Genomic DNA, 17,644 nt, shown 5'->3' with positions numbered 1-17,644 from the left:
AACAAAATACTATACTTGACTTTTCTTTTTACTTTTTTAATTGATTTTTTTTTTATTTTTTTTATACATTTTTTATGGAATTAATTTTAACAACACTATACTATTATGTTTTTATGACTTAATTATTTTTTGGGGATTTTTTTTACATTTCTTACTGCCTGGCTTTTATTTTAAATATATACACATTGTGTTTTTATGACTATACTTGACTTTTTTCGCCCCATTTTTAATAGATTTTTTGACATTTTTAACTCTCTTTTTTTTAACAATATACTACATGATGTTTTTATGACTATACTTGACATTTTCTTTTGCTTTTAAATGTTTTTTTTTTTTACATTTCTTACTGACTAGCTTTTTTCACAATATGACAACTTGACATTTTCATGATTTTTTTGACATTTTTTATAAATAAAAATATATTTATATTACTTCCGGTTGTTTGCTGTTATTTTTATTATAAATGTTAGCTGCCAATCATTTTTATTATTGATTATTTTGCTAATTATTTGGCAGTAAAATTGTTAGAAATATGGGGAAATGACCATCGATTGTTCCTTAACTTTGAAGTCGGAACTTCTGAATTTTTTTGCCCTTTTGCTTAAAATGAATCAACAAATGGATTAACTGAATTTTTTTATTAGTCAATCGATTCATTATTTCAGCTGTAATTATTTTTTCCACTGGTTTAAACCGGTATTTTCAGACAAAATTAATGTTGTTTTGTTTGTTTATGTCATAAACACAATCGAGAAAATAGTTTCAATCAACTTAGACTAAGAAATTACCGTTTTTTAAGACTTTTGTTTTACAGTGTAGTATCTGAAATTAAGATTTTCAGGCTCTGAAGTTTTTTAAATGACATTTAAAAACGACACAAACTGAAGCGTCCAATGAGAAGAACCGTCACGTCTCCACCCGTCTCCAGCGGAGCAGCAGAGGAAACCAAGCGCTCCCTCAGCAGATAAATATAGACGTGACGGCAGAACATTAGAGCAGCAGCTGGTGGGGAGTCCCCTACTCTTCATCCCTCCTCACCTCCTCCTCCTCCTCCTCCTCACCTCCTCACCTCCTCCTCCTCCTTCTTCATCCTCTTTCCTCCTGAGTGTTTTGATCATCAGCTGCTGGAGGTTTGGAGGTTCTGAGATCTAAAGATAGAGATCTGAAGGGATCCATCAGGAGTTAAAACATTATCCACTAACAGTCTGAAGGATATTTATTATATTTATTATGTTTGTTATGTTTGTTTAACTCCATGAGATGCTTTTGGATAACGATGTGCAAATCTAAAAGTTTTGTTGCAAATAAAATTTTTTGTTGCAAATAAAAAATGTTGTTGCAAATTTAAAAGTTTTGTTGCAAATAAAAAAATTGTTGCAATTCTAAACGTTTTGTTGCAATTCTAAAAGTTTTGTTACAAATTAAAAGTTTTGTTGCAAATCTAAAAGTTTTGTTGCAAATCTAAAAGTTTTGTTGCAAATTAAAAGTTTTGCTGCAAATCTAAAAGTTTTGTTTGCTTTATTTTGTTACTTTCAGTCTTATATTCTTTAACCCTCTGGAGGCCATGAAACCACCTGCACATCATGACGTGAAGACATAAAAATGAAGCAACATTGAGTCTCATTAAGTAACAAAATGTGAAAGCAAACAAAACTTTTAAACTTGCAACAAAAATCTTAAATTTGCAACAAAACTTTTAAATTTGCAACAAAACTTTAAAATTTGCGACAAAACGTTTAGATTTGCAACATTTTTTTTAGATTTGCAACAAAACTATTAAATTTGCAACAAAACTTTAAGATTTGCAACAAAACTTTTAAATTTGCAACAAAACTTTAAGATTTGCACATCGTTACCCAAAAGCATCACCTGAAGCCAAAGAAAAAAGGAAGAAAAGATCTTACCTGACCTTTGCGGCCGCTGATCTCTGAACACACCTGAACCTCTGACAGCCGAGTTGCATTGTGGGTAACGTAGGCTCCAACCATCACACACAATTTTCAGTGGACTAAAAATAGACAAAATCTGTGTTTCTGCTGCATCACTGAAACATTTTCCTGCCACGACAAAGTTCATATTTTCATATAATTTCTATGCAGATGAACCACCACTTTATAAATAAATAAATAAGTAAATAAATATTAAAACAGATCAGATATTAGCGTTCACAATGAGTTTGTTTGATTTTGTTCTTGGATGCTTTTGGATAACGATGTGCAAATCTAAAAGTTTTGTTGCAAATTTAAAAGTTTTGTTGCAAATTTAAAAGTTTTGTTGCAAATTTAAACGTTTTGTTGCAAATCTAAAAGTTTTGTTGCAAATTTAAAAGTTTTGTTGCAAATTTAAACGTTTTGTTGCAAATCTAAAAGTTTTGTTGCAAATTTAAAAGTTTTGTTGCAAATCTAAAAGTTTTGTTGCAAATTTAAAAGTTTTGTTGCAAATTAAAAGTTTTGTTGCAAATTAAAAGTTTTGTTGCAAATTTAAAAGTTTTGTTGCAAATTAAAAGTTTTGTTGCAAATCTAAAAGTTTTGTTGCAAATTTAAAAGTTTTGTTGCAAATTAAAAGTTTTGTTGCAAATTAAAAGTTTTGTTGCAAATTTAAAAGTTTTGTTGCAAATTAAAAGTTTTGTTGCAAATTAAAAGTTTTGTTGCAAATTAAAAGTTTTGTTGCAAATCTAAAAGTTTTGTTGCAAATTAAAAGTTTTGTTGCAAATTAAAAGTTTTGTTGCAAATTAAAAGTTTTGCAAATTAAAAGTTTTGTTGCAAATCTAAAAGTTTTGTTGCAAATTAAAAGTTTTGTTGCAAATCTAAAAGTTTTGTTGCAAATTAAAAGTTTTGTTGCAAATCTAAGTTTTGTTGCAAATCTAAAAGTTTTGTTGCAAATTTAAAGTTTTGTTGCAGATTTAAGTTTTTTTGCAAATTAAATTAAATTAAAACAGATCAGATATAGATAGATAGATAGAATGAGCCAGTTTCAGCTGCTTTGATTGACAGTTGTCTCACTGATCCCGCCTCCGCTCCCTCCAGGCTCCGCCCACCAGACGCCCATATTCAGACGTGGGCTCCAGCGGCTAAGTGTTAGCGTGAGGAATTCTCTTTGGGAAGCTGGCTGCTGGTCTAAAGCTGGAGGAGGGATTATGGGAGAGAACAAGTGAAAAGGTGACGGCTGATAGATGGATGATGGAGGAATAGATGGGAGGGGGTTTCCATTCCTTTTAATACTCTCATCTCCCAAAGAGGTGCAGGGAGTCACTTTACCCGGCTGTATTTATAGCAGCAGAGAACAGAGAGCAGCCAGGATCCATGACGCTCTTTATCCTCCAGTAACACCAACATTCCTCTCAGATCTGGTTCATATGAAGACTCTGGTTGATTGGGAGTCAAACATCAACTATTAATACCAGATTTAAAGAAAAAACACTCGATATAAGATCTCTGTTGAAGTCTTGTTGTTTTCATGGACTGATTATTGACCCGAATCTGTTTAAAAACGGTTAAAACTCACCGACACGATCAACTCTCTGTGTTACTTTTGTATCGTAATCACACATTCAAAACAAAAGAAGTTTGAGGGTAAAACTTTTCATTCAGAGAGAAACAAATGTGATGAAATATGTATTCAGAACATTTAGTTAGCAAGTCCAAATGTTTTGTTTGCTGTTTAAACTTATAGATTAAAAAAAAACTTCTTAATTTGCAAAGTAAACTTTTGGATTTGGAAAAAAAATAAACTTTTGGATTTGAAACAAAACTTTTGGATTTGCATCAGTAGATTTTTAATCCTTTAACTTTTTTTAAACTTGTAATTAAACAACTTTGCAGTGTGGAAACTGCTGCCCTTACTTTTTAACTAGGCAATGTTTGACTTGTGCTTTTTATTATTTTATCTCTTTTCTTATCCTGCTGTATCTTATTTGATCTTATTTGTATTTTTATTTCTATTTCCCTGTTTTAATTGACTGTTTTTTGCTGTTTTCGATTGTGTCTTGCTGTTTTTAATGTTTATCTAAAGCACTTTGAATCACCTTTTATTGAATACAAATAAACTGGCCTTGTTCTGTTTGTATGATAAAGACAGAAGTTGCTCCCTTTTTAGCCTCAGCCCTCCACCTCCTCCTCCTCCTCCTCCTCCTCCAGCTGGGTGGAGTCTACCAGTTGATCTGACCAGTTTCAGGGTCGACCTCCAGTTGGAGAGAGGAGATCTGCTGCTCCTTTCTCTGCGTCTCCCTCCCCAGGAGGTTCCAGTCCTCCTCTTCCTCCGGATGCTTCCACCCTCGTCTCTTTTCTGCGCCTCCGATCGTCTTTTCTTCGTTGCGTTTTGTCGTTCTTTGTCCGTCCGTCCTCTTCCTCTCCGTCCTCATCCCTTCTTCTTCCCTTTCGGATCTCCGGGATCCGACAGTTGATCGACGGCTAACAACCGAGCAGCGAGCATGACAGACAAACCGGGCATGGCGGCGGCGGCGGGCGGAGACGAGGCGGGGAGCATCATGGCGCTGCTGGAGCGCGTGGCGGGCCTCATGGACAGCGTCCAGACCACGCAGCAGCGCATGGAGGAGCGTCAGCTGGAGCTGGAGAACACCGTCAAGACCATCCAGACCGACGTGGTCAAGCTCACCAGCGAGCACGCCAACACCAGCTCCACCGTCGACCGGCTGCTGGAGAAAACGCGCAAAGTCAGCCGCCACATCAAGGACGTCCGGGTCCGCGTGGAGAACCAGAACGTCAGGGTGAAGAAGGTGGAGGCCACCCAGGGCGACCTGCTGGCCAAGAACAAGTTCAGGGTGGTCATTTATCAGGTAAGACCTGCAGGGAGCTGATATTGGGACTAACTACTTCTAGAAATGTTGTGGAGAATCAGCTGGTCTACTGCCTCCGGAGATTAAACCGTGCAGGAGGTCATAGATTGAACCTGATCTGAAACAGATTCTGAGGAAAACCTGAACCCGACAAAAAACTCCCGATCTGAAGGGAAACCGGTCCAGAACTCGGTCAACCCAACAGACATGAATCTGTTCTGTTCCGTGTGTTTAGTTCTGTTGGTCGGCCAAAGAAAACTCGTCTCGGCATCAATTTTATGACTCAAATAACGTGAACATCAGCGCTCTAATTATACCGATCGGCTCTCTGAAGCTTTGACAGACGAGTGTGAAGGTGGAAGTTTTATTAGAGCGCGACTAAAATAACTCTCAGCACAACTTTTACTGGTTCAAAGCAACATTTTCCTGAAAGCTGCCAAGGCGGATTTCTACTTATTCTGAATGAACGAGTGTGATTTTTGCAGCATGACGCCAAAAGAAGCTGCAAACATTAATATTAGAGATGAATGTTGCATGTTGAAACAATGTGCATCTGTTTCTACACACTCAAGATCTTCAACATTCAAGATGTGTGCACTAAAAATACTAACAGTAACTAACAGTCTGCTGACTGGAAATATTTCATCCGGATCTGCAGAAGATGTTAGAGATGTTCAGGTTATTTAGGAATAAACTACCTGAAGTTTATTTCAGCGTGCGGACTTTGTTTTATTTAAGATCTGCAGTAAATCTCATCTGAGTTCCTTCAACAGTAACTAACAGTACGAGTCGACCAACATCTCAGGGTTGAAATAGCAACAAGCACACACACACACACACACACACACACACACACACACACACACGGCAGGCTTCATTTACTTCTTTGGCCTTCACAGGCAGCAGCTGCCAGCTGATGGTGTTCTGGTTATTTTAGCTCTGGATAAACGTCAGAATGCTGAAACGTTACACCTCAGACCTGCAGCTCAGAGGCTTTCACTCACCACCAACTATTGAACCATCATTTGGCCGTTACACTTTAGAGAATTACTCCCTCCGGACCCGATTGGTGCAGATTTTGGTGCACTTTTGTTTTTTTGCATCTTGGAGCCGTTTGTGAACGGAGATACTTATATTTACCAAAGACCAACTGAACTCCTGCACAAAAAGAAACAAATCAAATAAATGTGACACTCAGATGTTATTAGTTGAAAGAGATTTAATGGCATCAAACGGCTTCATTTGACTCTGAAGAACAGCCCGCACCATGTCATTAACATGCTAACATGCTAACATGCTAACAGTCACCAAGAGTTCTGATAGACGTAACATGTCAATTAACATGTTAACGAGCGAGAAACAAACTTTTGGATTTGCAACAAAACAAAACTTTTAAATTTGCAACAAAACTTTAAAATTTGCAACAAAACAAAACTTTTAGATTTGCAACAAAACTTTAAAATTTGCAACAAAACAAAACGTTTAGATTTGCAACAAAACTTTTTAAAATTTGTAACAAAACTTTTAAATTTGCAACAAAACAAAACTTTTAGATTTGCAACAAAACTTTTAGATTTGCAACAAAACTTTTAGATTTGCAACAAAACTTTTAGATTTGCAACAAAACTTAATGTTGCAACAAAAAATTAAATTTGCAACAAAACAAAACTTTTAGATTTGCAACAAAACTTTAAAATTTTCAACAAAACAAAACGTTTAGATTTGCAACAAAACTTTTTAAAATTTGTAACAAAACTTTTAGATTTGTAACAAAACTTTTAGATTTGCAAAAGCATCACATGGACTTTAAAAACAGATCTTCCCTGACCTTTGTGGCTGCCGCTGATCGCTGAACTCACCTTAATCTCAGTCGAGTTGCATTGTGGGTAACGTAGGCTCTGACATCACAGACCTGCAAACTGTCACCAGGAGTCTGATGACGAAACGTGTAAATGAACATGTTGATGAGGAATAAAGTGTCTCTGTTCTGTCAGTTAGTGTCGGGTCACATGGACATCAGGGAGACGCTGTGATTGGCCGGCTGGGTCCAGGTCTTTATGGATCATCAGACAGTCACCAAGAGTTCTGATAGACGTAACATGTCAATTAACATGTTAACGAGCGAGAAACAAACTTTTGGATTTAGGTTTGCAACAAAACTTTTAGATTTGCAACAAAACTTCTGGATTTGCAACAAAACCTTTTAAAATGTGCAACAAAACTTTAAGATTTGCAACAAAACTTAATTTTGCAACAAAACTTTTAAATTTGCAACAAAACTTAATTTTGCAACAAAACTTTTAAATTTGCAGCAAAACTTTTAGATTTGCAACAAGCAGCAGGTTTCTATTCATTCCGTGGACCAAATGTTGAGAGAATCTAAAGTAAAAGCAGATAAACGCTCGTTTCCATCCACTACTGCTCTGTGATTATTTAACCTGATCTCAATAAATCACGTTCCACCAGCGCAAGATGCTGTGATTTAGTCATTTAGTGATTTAGTGATTGAGTGATATAGTGATTTAGTGATTTATTGGAGCAGGCAGCAGGCGCCACTCGGAGCTACGAAACAAACCGAAACAGAAAACTGGATGGAAATATAACATTTCTGTCTGTTTTCTGTTAATCCGTACAACAACCTTTACACAAAGGAAAAAAACATCAATCAATCATATTTAAGCTGTTAAAGTTAAGATATGAAACATGTGCTGGATTGAAAATGTGCATGAAAACAGAAGAACTGAATGCGCTGTGATAATATTAATATTCAAGTTTCAGACACTTTTTCAGTGGTCAAATTCAAAAACTTCTCAAGGACTTTAAAGCTCCATTTTCAAGCTTTTACAGGACCAACAACGGTTGTAAGTTACATGTTTTAGATGAGTTCTTACATGCTAAAAGTGGTAATTTACTCAACCATCACAGACAACGATGGCTTTAAGCTTTTAACAACCAAAAGTACAGTTTGCTAATCTCAATATTCAATTTATTATTTTTTTATCATTGAACATGTGATTATCTATAGTCAGATTACACGAGAAATACAGGAAGAATTTCAAGCACTTTATCCAAAATCCAAAAACACTTTTCAAACCTTGAAAATACAACATTAAAATTTAAGCATTTTCAAGGATTTCAAGCATCCGGGTGAACCCGAACATTCAGCTGGAGACGTCAGACGTCCGGACTGAAGTCGTGTGTGGAACCAAACTTCTTCAGGTTTTGGGAGAAGTCTTTGAACGCACCGTCTGTTCACGTCACCTCTGACTCTAACTAGTGAAAACACAACAAGCTGCATGTAAACCTGAGAGAGAGAGAGAGAGGGAGAGAGGTAGAGAGAGAGAGAGAGAGAGAGAGAGAGGTAGAGAGAGAGAGAGAGAGAGAGAGAGAGGGAGAGTTATTCTAAGAGCAAACACATGTCCTAATATAGATCTACCTCTCTCTCTCTCTCTCTCTCTCTCTCTCTCTCTCTCTCCCTCTCTCTTTACTTCGTATTGTGACAAAACTGTGATGTCATCAAGGGCTGAGCTGGGCTCTGACCTCTGACCTCTGACCCCACCTCTCCTCCGTTTACCTCTGCTGATCTCTTTTGCGTTTTGCGGCAAGAAATAAGCAATTAAATAGGTAGAATAATAGAATAGTATAATAATAATAATAATAATAATAATAATAATAATAATAATAAAAAATAGTAAATATAAAAAAGGATGATATAATAAATAAATAAATAGGTAGAAACAATATATAAATAAATAAATAATAATAATAATAAATAGTAAATATAAAAAAGAATGATATAATAAATAAATAGGTAGAAACAATATATAAATAAATAAATAATAATAATAATAATAGTAGTAATAATAATAATAATAATAATAAAATAAAAATAGTAAATATGAAAAAGAATGATATAATAAATAAATAGGTAGAAACAATATAGAAATAAATAATAATAATAATAATAATAATAATAATAATAATCATAGTAATAATAATAATAATAATAATAAATAAATAAAACTAGTAGATATAAAAAAGAATGCTATAATAGATAAATAGTGCCGGTAGGTGCAGGCGGTACACCCAGGTCAGTGTTTGAGTGTTTGAGTGTTATTAGAGCGGTGGAGTGATTAATAGTGTGCTGCGTGCGGCTCAGGTATGAGCGTCATCCACCTGCTCAGCTCTCTCTCAGGTGTCATCCTGAGCGTCCCGTTAGCGCGCTGCCGCCTCGTTAGCTAACTCACAGGAATCTGACAGATTTAACCATCCAACCAAAACCCAAAGTCACATTCAGAAGAGTTATCAGAGCTGCTGTTGGTGTCTGGGGGCCTCCAGGAGTCAGTTTAATCAGCTAACTGCGTTAGCACTGTTCAACATTAGCTGTCGGTGAACTCGTCTGCAGGTTTCTGGGACAGTTTGCAGTGTAAGGTGATCCTCGGGGCTTCGGGCCGCTGCGTGACGCGTCCCGGAGCTGAAAGTGATCCGGCTCTGCTGCGTCCGATATGTTTAGCTTCCTGCAGCTGAGCTGAGCTGCATGAACAGCTGCTGCTGCTGCTGCAGGTTATTTCTGGAGTCGGGATCAGACTTTAACCAGGGACGCTTTTAGACCTGACATCAACTAGAACAAGAAACAAACGCACTGTTTTATAAATGTATTCCTGGGCTGCTGCCCTCATACCTGTGTTCATATACATGTGTCCAAACCAAACAACATGGTCTACAGCAGGGGTCTCAAACTCAAATGACCTGGGGCAGTATCAAAATGACCAAAAAGAGACACAAAATTTCTAAAAAAAGACACAAAATGACTGAGAAAACCCGAAATTACTTTAAAAAGACACAAAATGACAAAAAAAAGACACAAAATGACCAAGAAATACACAGAATTACCAAAAAGACACAAAATTATTTAAAAAAAAGACAGAAAATGACCCAAAAAAGACACAAAATGACCGAAAAAAAACTAAATTACTTAAAGAAGAAACAAAATGACCAAAAAAAAGACGCAAAGTTACTAAAAAAATACACAAAATGACCAAAGAACACACAAAATTATTAAAGAAAGACACAAAAAAACAGAAAAAAACTAAATTACTTAAAGAAGAAACAAAATGACCAAAAAAAAAGACACAGAATTACTCAAAAAAGACACAAAATTATTTTAAAAAGACAAAAAATTCCCCAAAAAAGTAATTAAAGGGACCTTCCTCACACAACACGGTAAAGTGCCATTCATATAAAACTCACATTAAACTTTCATATCAAGGTGGGGGCCACAAAATATCGTCACGAGGGCCACAATTGGCCCGCGGGCCGCCAGTTTGAGACCCCTGCTGTAGACTCTCAAGAGTGAGAACTGGTCAGAAAACGCTTTATCACGGAACAATCTGATGAAGGACTTGAAACATTTACATTTAGTCGTTTATCAGACGCTTTAATTCAAAGCGACGTACAGGAAAAAAGGTCTTCAGGAGGGTTTTAACCCATAAGAACCTATGGTGACACCCTTGTAACAAACACTTTAAATCTTCTAGAATCTCAGATTAAACCCATTTAACAAGTCTAACCCATTAATAGTTTGTCCTGTATTGCATTTAGCTTGTTCCCACCATATTTCCTGTCACAATTTTGATAAATGTTATGGAAATGCAAACAAAAAGGCAAATGGTTATTTGTCTTCATTTATTATTAATTTGTTACTTAAAAACAAATCTGAAAAATAATTTATTGTTAAACAGCACTATTAATGTCACAAATTTGATAAATGTTGTGGAGATGCAAAGAAAAAGTCAAATTTGTGTTTCTGTAAGCAGAAAATGTGTCTAGTTTATTTATTTCAAAATAAGAAATATTATGAACACAAATACCATAAACGCCCAATGTGACGTTTAGGTCACATCACAGATCTTTGACATTTAGGGGTAGTAGTATTTTTTTAAAACATCATAAATGTGTTTTATGTGGTCCACTTGGTCTGTGGTATATCCCCCATCATTTCCCTTTAAGGATATTTGGGTCTGGGTTCTTCTGGGTTAAAGGTAGAGAGGGACTTCCTGCTCTGGTAGAACTGGTACAAACACAAAGAGTCTGATTGTCCAACGGGGGGCAAAGCAATGCGCCGTTCACTGGAAGAGCTCAGTGGTGGTGAGGTAGAATATGTCTGAATCAGGTTCAGGAAGGAGGTCAGGACCAGAGACAACTTTATAGGCAGCATTAGAGATCACAATCAGTGAATTTAAATCGATCCTAAAGGATAAAGAAACCTCTTCCCTTGGCCACTTTTTCCTCGTAAATCTGCGACTTTTTTTCTTGTAGATTTGCCACTTCAATCTAGTAAATTTGCTACTTTTTTCTCGAAATATTAAATATCGAAATATCATATTATTATATTATTATCATACTGATTGGTCAGTTGTCATGGCGCCTGATCTTTGCTGGTTAGCTGGAATAAATCCATGTGGTTCTATGACCAAACAGAGAGACATGGGGACCCAGTTAGATTAGTTCCTTGGCCCGGTTTCTCTTGGAAAAGAGATTTTTTTAAATCTCAATGAGTCTTTTACCTGGTTAAATAAAGTACTGTACCACTGCAATTAGATTGTTCTTTTCAAAATCATGCTAATTTCATAATCATTTTCAAGTTAATTTACATGGAAACAAGGTGACAGTGGTCTCTTACAGGGTCCTTCCTCATCTCACATTCAGAACTCTGCGATATGATAACTGCGATCATAGCTTGTTCCCAATTTATTCCAAAATTGTCATCATTCATCAAATCGGTCCTTCGCTCCATTCCAAGGAGATCAAAAAAATCAAGTAACCATGTTTCTTTTGAAAAGCAAAAACATTTGTGTTACGTGTCTTCCAATTCATCAATAAAGTATTATAATATAATAATATATATATTGTAGCAGTAGAGTTGATCCGTGGTCTACAGCAGGGGTCTCAAACTCAAATGACCTGGGGGCCGCTGGAGGCAGTATCCAAGGCAGTATGACCAAAAATTACACAGAATTACCAAAAAAGACACAAAATTATTTTAAAAAAGACACAAAATGACCAAAAATTACACAGAATTACCAAAAAAGACACAAAATTATTTAAACAAAAGACACAAAATGACAACCCCCCCCCCCCATAAAATTACTTTAAAAATATACAAAATTACCAAAAATTACACAGAATTACCAAAAAAGACACAAAATTATTAAAGAAAGACACAAAATGACAGAAAAAAAACAAAATTACTTAAAGAAGAAACAAAATGACCAAAACAAAGACACATAATTACTCAAAAAAGACACAAAATTATATAAGGTATAATATATATATATTGTAGCAGTAGAGTTGATCCGTGGTGTGTTGTTGCTCCTCAGGGCGACCAGGAGGTGAAGGCCGTCGCGCCGGGCAACGAGCCGGCCGAGTCCAGCGGCGGCGGCGGCGGCGGCGCCAGGCCCGAGGTGGAGCCGGACAAGTTCGAGCTGCCTCTGGAGTCTGACGAGGAGTACATGGTGGTGGAGGAGGCGGAGTCGGCGGGCGGCCGCATGAAGAAGTCGGGGCTGACGCGCATCGAGAGCTTCAAGGCCACGTTCTCCAAGGAGAACATGAGCAAGACCCGCGAGAACCTGGGTTCAAAGGTCAACAAGTTCGGCGAGCGCATCGTGACGGCCGAGCGGCGCGAGAAGATCCGCCAGTCCGGAGAACGCATGAAGCAGTCGGGGGCGAGGCTGAAGGAGACCATCAGCAAGAGCGTCCCCGCCAAGCTCAACCTGAAGAAGGAGCGGACGGTGGCGGAGGGCCAGGAGGGCGCCGAGGGGGCCGCCGAGGGCGCCGCGCCCATCCCGCCTCCCAAGGGCCGCAAGGGCGGCCCCGACGCCGCCACCGCCGGCGCCACCGAGGGCAAGGCGGAGGAGTCCGAGGTGCCGATGTACGACATGAAGCAGCTATCGTAGACAAACACGAGACCTGCGCCGTTAACTTTGGACCACTGAGCCGCACGGAGGGAGCCGGAGGGAGGGAGAGAGTTTAAGGTCGCCGCGACGAAGCAGAAAGCTGCGAGAGACGAAGGAGACGAACTTTGGTTTGAAGGAAGTGAGCAGAGAGCGGGCCGGTCACTGATCCAACGCCACAACCAGAGATCCTGAGATCTGACAGGTTGTTCTCACGTGCAGCCGCTGGACTTTTATTACCACATCAGAAAATATATATATTGTCTTTTTTTTGTGTTCAATAAACTCTGACTTTGGGAAATAAAAGAGCAAAGTGTTCCTGCATGTCGATGATAAACTGTAGCAGCGTCACGGTGAAGAGTTCTGCTGGTTAAAGGGTTAAAACTCCAAAGAGACAGAAACAGTCAGATGATAAAGAGCTGCTGCAGCAGAATGGGACGCCCCCCGGACACCAGAGACCCTGACAAGACTTTTAGTGGAGAAAGAGAGAAATAATTTAAAGATGGCGGCACAGATGTTAAAAAAGAAAGTCTTTAATTGTTACATAAAATCTAAATAATGGATGAAATAATATTTAAATATGTGGAAATATTCCACACTGGGAAAATCAATATTAGTAAAGAGAAATAATAATAATGTTATTTTCTTTATCTCAGGATAACAAAGTTTATCTTTAAGTTCATTTCCATAACTTTTTGAGAAAACAAAAGGCAGATTTCTTGAGAAAACGAGATAATTTATTATGAGAAAACTTTGGTTTAAAAACAACAGGTTGATTATTCTGTCAGTTTCTTTTGTTTCACACAAAAGTTTAGTTTCTTCAGGACGTGAAATCATCACCAATAATCAATAAGATCATTATCTCCAATGATCAATAAGAGCTCTGAGGTACAGAAGTCGTGTTTGTAATTATTATTTTAACACAAACATCAGATTTCTTGAGAAGAAGATAAATTATTCGTGATGAGAGGAAACTCAGTTTTGTCTTGTTTACACCAAAACGTTCCTCATTTTCCTAAAAAGAATAATGAGAAAATAAGGAAATTAGAAAGATGAGAAAATATTTAGAAATTTAGGAAAATGAGAAAAAAGAAAAAATGAGAATATGAGAAAATGAGAGAAATGAAAAATGAGAAGAATGAAAAAATGTAAAATATGAAAAAATGAGAAAGAGAAAAAATAGAAAATTAGAAAATGAGAAATTGAGAAAATTTGAAAAATTTGAAAATTTGAAATTGAGAATATTTTGAAAATGAGAAAATAAGAAAAAGAGAAAAATGGGAAAAAAGAGAAAATTAGAAAATGACCATATTATTCTGGAACCTCTCTCACCTCGTTATTCTTGTCTTTCACTCATTGGATGATATTTAGTACCAAAAAACATAAAATCAGGTTTTTAAAACAAATACAAAACACAATCATAAATGTCCGTTAAAAAAAAAAAAATTGTGACGTGTTTTTCCTAAAAGGGTTTTTTAAATATTATTTCTCCCCCATGAAGGTTTTTTTGTTTTATCATCGTAACTTTTTTCTTATTTTAAATTTTCCCTAATTTAAGTTTTTTTTTTATTTTTATTTTCCTGGTTAAAGGGTTTTTTTTGTAACATAATAAATTATATAAATTATTTAAATTTTTTGTTATATTTTCCCCGATTCAAGGTGTTTTCCCCCCCATTAAAGTTTATTTTCCTGTTAATTACATTTCCGTGAAAGTTTTTGTTTCTTTGTTGAAAAACACAAAAAAATTATTATTATAAAATAATTATTTCCCTGAAAATAAATAAATGATGAGAAACTCAACGTGGAATCATGAAACAAAGAACGTTTTCTCATTATTATCCCGAGAAATCTGACTTTTATTTTATTAACCAATAATACATTACTGAGATGAAAAAATGAATGAACTTCTGATCTTTTTGGCCGTTCTCGTCTTAATTAATGATTTATTCTGAAGGAAATTCACTTTTTGACTTTTTAAAGTTCTCATTATAGAAGAGACTGAGTGTGTTAGTGTTAGTGAGTGGCTTTACATTATTATTTGCCATTAAAGCAGCTTTGTGTTTAATAAAAGTTTGTTTCTGATTATTTGAATCCTGGATTACTCTGAATATAATGATTGTTTTTTTTCTTTTTAAGATTTTTATTGATTTTCTCGTTAGATCTCTGATGATAAATCTGAAAAATGAGCTTCAATAAAGTCACGTAGCGAGTTTCTGTTTCACAGCGTATTATCACGACGTTATCACAATGTAGAAAAATAAAAATTACATTTTTTTCCCAATCAAAGTTTTTTTTGTTTGTTTTTCTTCGTTAGCTTTTTTTCCACATTCTTTTCATGTTTTTTGTATCATTTTATTTGATAAAAAACAAAAAACAAAATAAAATCAGATTTGAAAATGAACACAAAACACAATAATGCTCAATGTTCATAATTCTTTTTTATTTATTTATTTCAGTTTATTTTCTTCTTTAAAGCTTTTTTTTGTGTGTACTTATTTATTATTCTTAATTTTTTTCTTTTGTTAGTTTTTTTCCCCATTAATTTTTGTTGATTGTGGAAAAACACAAAAAAAGAATTACAGTTTTAGTTTTTTAACTTAAAAAACTGTTTCCCCATCAACTTTTTTCCCCATTTAGCTTTTATTCCCCATTAAAAAAAATTAAAACATTTTTAAAGAAATTATTATTTTTTCATAATTTCTTTTCCCCCATTTAAGTTTTTTTTTCCATATTGTTTTCCTCCCATTAAGGTTGTTTTTTTGTTAAAACATTTTTTCCCCCCCAAAAAAAACACAATAAAAAACATTCATTTCATTTCATTATATTTTTTCCCAGTTAATGATTCTTTTCCTGTGAAAGTGAAGAACTTTAAATGTTTGATTATTAATCGAACATCTAAGAGGAGAAACAAGGAGAACATCTCGTTCTATATTTATATTTTATACTAAATATATTTGAGCTTATCTCTGGGGGTTTTTTTTGTTGTTTTTTTTTTTTTTACAAAAAAACAAGTTATCTTTATAATATTGTTTTATTTTATTTAGATGTTTTGGTGTTTTCAGGTGAGTGTTTGTGTTTTTTCATAATTTATTTCACTTTTTGATTGTCTTTGTATTCTGGTCAAGTTTGGGTCTAAAAATAAATCCAACAGCGCCCTCCAATGGACACATTCTGTAATTACATCTAAACGAACTCCTGGTGCATCAATACTGAAACATCTCTGAGGTTTTTAAATCTCCTTTTATTGTTGTTTTTCATATTTTCAGGACATCAGATCATTTAGCTGATTTTATAAAAAAAACATCAAACCACCTGTGTGTTCAGGTCAAAGGTCAGAAAGGCTCGCTGTGAGTTTAAATGTTGCTCAGTGAAATCCACAAAGACAAACACAGGAACAAAACACTCATATATAATAATATAATATCATATAAATATAATCTAAGACGTCGTCTGACTGTTGTAGTGGATTAAAATATATAAAAAAATGTCTGAAAGCAAACAAAGAGCAAAAACAGAGAAACTCAAAACTAAACAGAATTTAAAACAAATCAGTTTTTCTATGGGCTGAAATATGAGCCACCAGAAACTGAATTTGAGTGATTTATATTTGAATGTGAATTGATTAAATTGAATAATTGCATTAAAAAACTGAATTTGAATCACATAATTTGAATTTGTATTGTATAATTTGAATCATTGCATTGAAAAACTGAATCTGAACTGTAATTTGAAATTGAATCTATTAGTTTGGAACTGAACATTCAGTTCTCACAATTCAATTTAAATTTTCAGCGACATCATCCGGTCCCATCTGCGCTCGATTCAGTTCCAAACTAATAAATTCAACCTCAAATTACAATTCAAATTCAGTTTTTTAAATGCAATTATTCAAGTTAAGCAATTCAAATTCAAAATAAATAATTCAAATTCAGTTTCTGGTGGCTCATATTTCAGCTGATATTTTTTAGCTCTTTATTAATAAAGGAGGTTAATTCCACAAATACGCTAAAAGGCTAAAATCTGATTATTTATTCACCGCAAATGTCGTCAAATATCTCTGAGAATTAATTTATTACAAACTGTTTAGAAAACACAATGAGAAATACTCAAAGTAAAGTGAAGTAGAGCTAAAAGTTACTGACGAGCATCAAGTTTCACGTCTTGTGAGTTCATTATTTTATATGAATTAAAAACTATACGCTGGTGGTTGGAAGCTGGCAGCAGCGGCGGAATGCTAGCAGCGGCGGCGGAATGCTAGCAGCGGCGGGATGCTAGCAGCAGCGGGATGCTAGCAGCGGCGGGATGCTAGCGGTGGCTCACTTGCAGTCACAGAGCAGTGCGGCGCCGCGGAGCGTCCAGTGCTCCGGCGGCTGAACGCTGCGTAGCTGCAGTTGGAAGATGAAGTTGAGGTCGGTCCGCCGCGGCTTCTTGTAGACGGGACACGAGTAGAGGCTGACCCCGCCACCCGGCCGCCGGCCGTCTGCCGCCGCGCTGACGGCGAAGACGTGGACCACCGGGAGCGGAGTGAACAGGACCTGAGGGGAGAGGTCAGCATTATTTTATTATTCATCAATATACTCTTTTCATTTTATCATTTATATATAATTTATATGTTTAATGCATTTTATTTTTTTTATTTTCTCCATTAATTTTTCTTTTTTGTTAAAGTTTTTTAAGAAATTAATCTTTTTTCATAACTTTTTTTCCTCCCAAGGTCGTTTTTTGTGTTCGTTTTTTTTGTTCCTGGTCAAAGTTTTTTTTGTGTACATTTTTTTTGGGGAATTTTTTTTCCCCATTAAAGTTTTTTTTCCGTAAATTTAATTTCTTGTTAAACCTCTATGACCTGATCATTATTCTTAACTATTTCCTACTTAACATGGACCTGAGGGGAGAGGTC

The 17,644-nt window shown here is 35.6% G+C and overlaps 2 protein-coding genes across 2 annotated transcripts in view; one reads left to right on the top strand and one right to left on the bottom strand.

Moving 5' to 3' along the window:
- Positions 1-4,429: 4,429 nt before the first annotated feature.
- On the top strand, positions 4,430-13,700 carry cavin4b (caveolae associated protein 4b). Its single transcript, XM_059327202.1, has 2 exons — positions 4,430-4,795; positions 12,175-13,700. The coding sequence occupies exons 1-2, from the start codon at positions 4,430-4,432 to the stop codon at positions 12,748-12,750; spliced, it is 942 nt and encodes a 313-aa protein (XP_059183185.1). The 3' UTR covers positions 12,751-13,700.
- A 2,974-nt stretch (positions 13,701-16,674) lies between these two features.
- The window catches only part of dnah5l (dynein, axonemal, heavy chain 5 like), a 99,047-nt gene continuing 98,077 nt past the window's right edge, over positions 16,675-17,644 (bottom strand). Inside the window, exon 97 of the mRNA XM_059326795.1 lies at positions 16,675-17,282. Coding sequence (XP_059182778.1) covers positions 17,064-17,282 — 219 coding nt within the window. The 3' untranslated portion in view covers positions 16,675-17,063. The remainder of the gene's footprint in view (positions 17,283-17,644) is intronic.

Source organism: Centropristis striata, chromosome 23 (genome assembly GCF_030273125.1).
Source record: "Centropristis striata isolate RG_2023a ecotype Rhode Island chromosome 23, C.striata_1.0, whole genome shotgun sequence".
Classification (NCBI taxonomy): Eukaryota; Metazoa; Chordata; class Actinopteri; order Perciformes; family Serranidae; genus Centropristis; species Centropristis striata.
This window is presented reverse-complemented; position numbering and strand designations above follow the sequence as displayed.

What these genes read in the sequence shown, in the direction of transcription:
- cavin4b (XM_059327202.1), top strand. Translation starts at nt 4,430, where the DNA reads ATGACAGACAAACCGGGCATGGCGGCGGCGGCGGGCGGAGACGAGGCG. An exon ending in TCAGGGTGGTCATTTATCAG is followed by an intron (nt 4,796 to 12,174) that starts GTAAGACCTGCA and finishes GTTGCTCCTCAG; the next exon opens with GGCGACCAGGAGGTGAAGGC.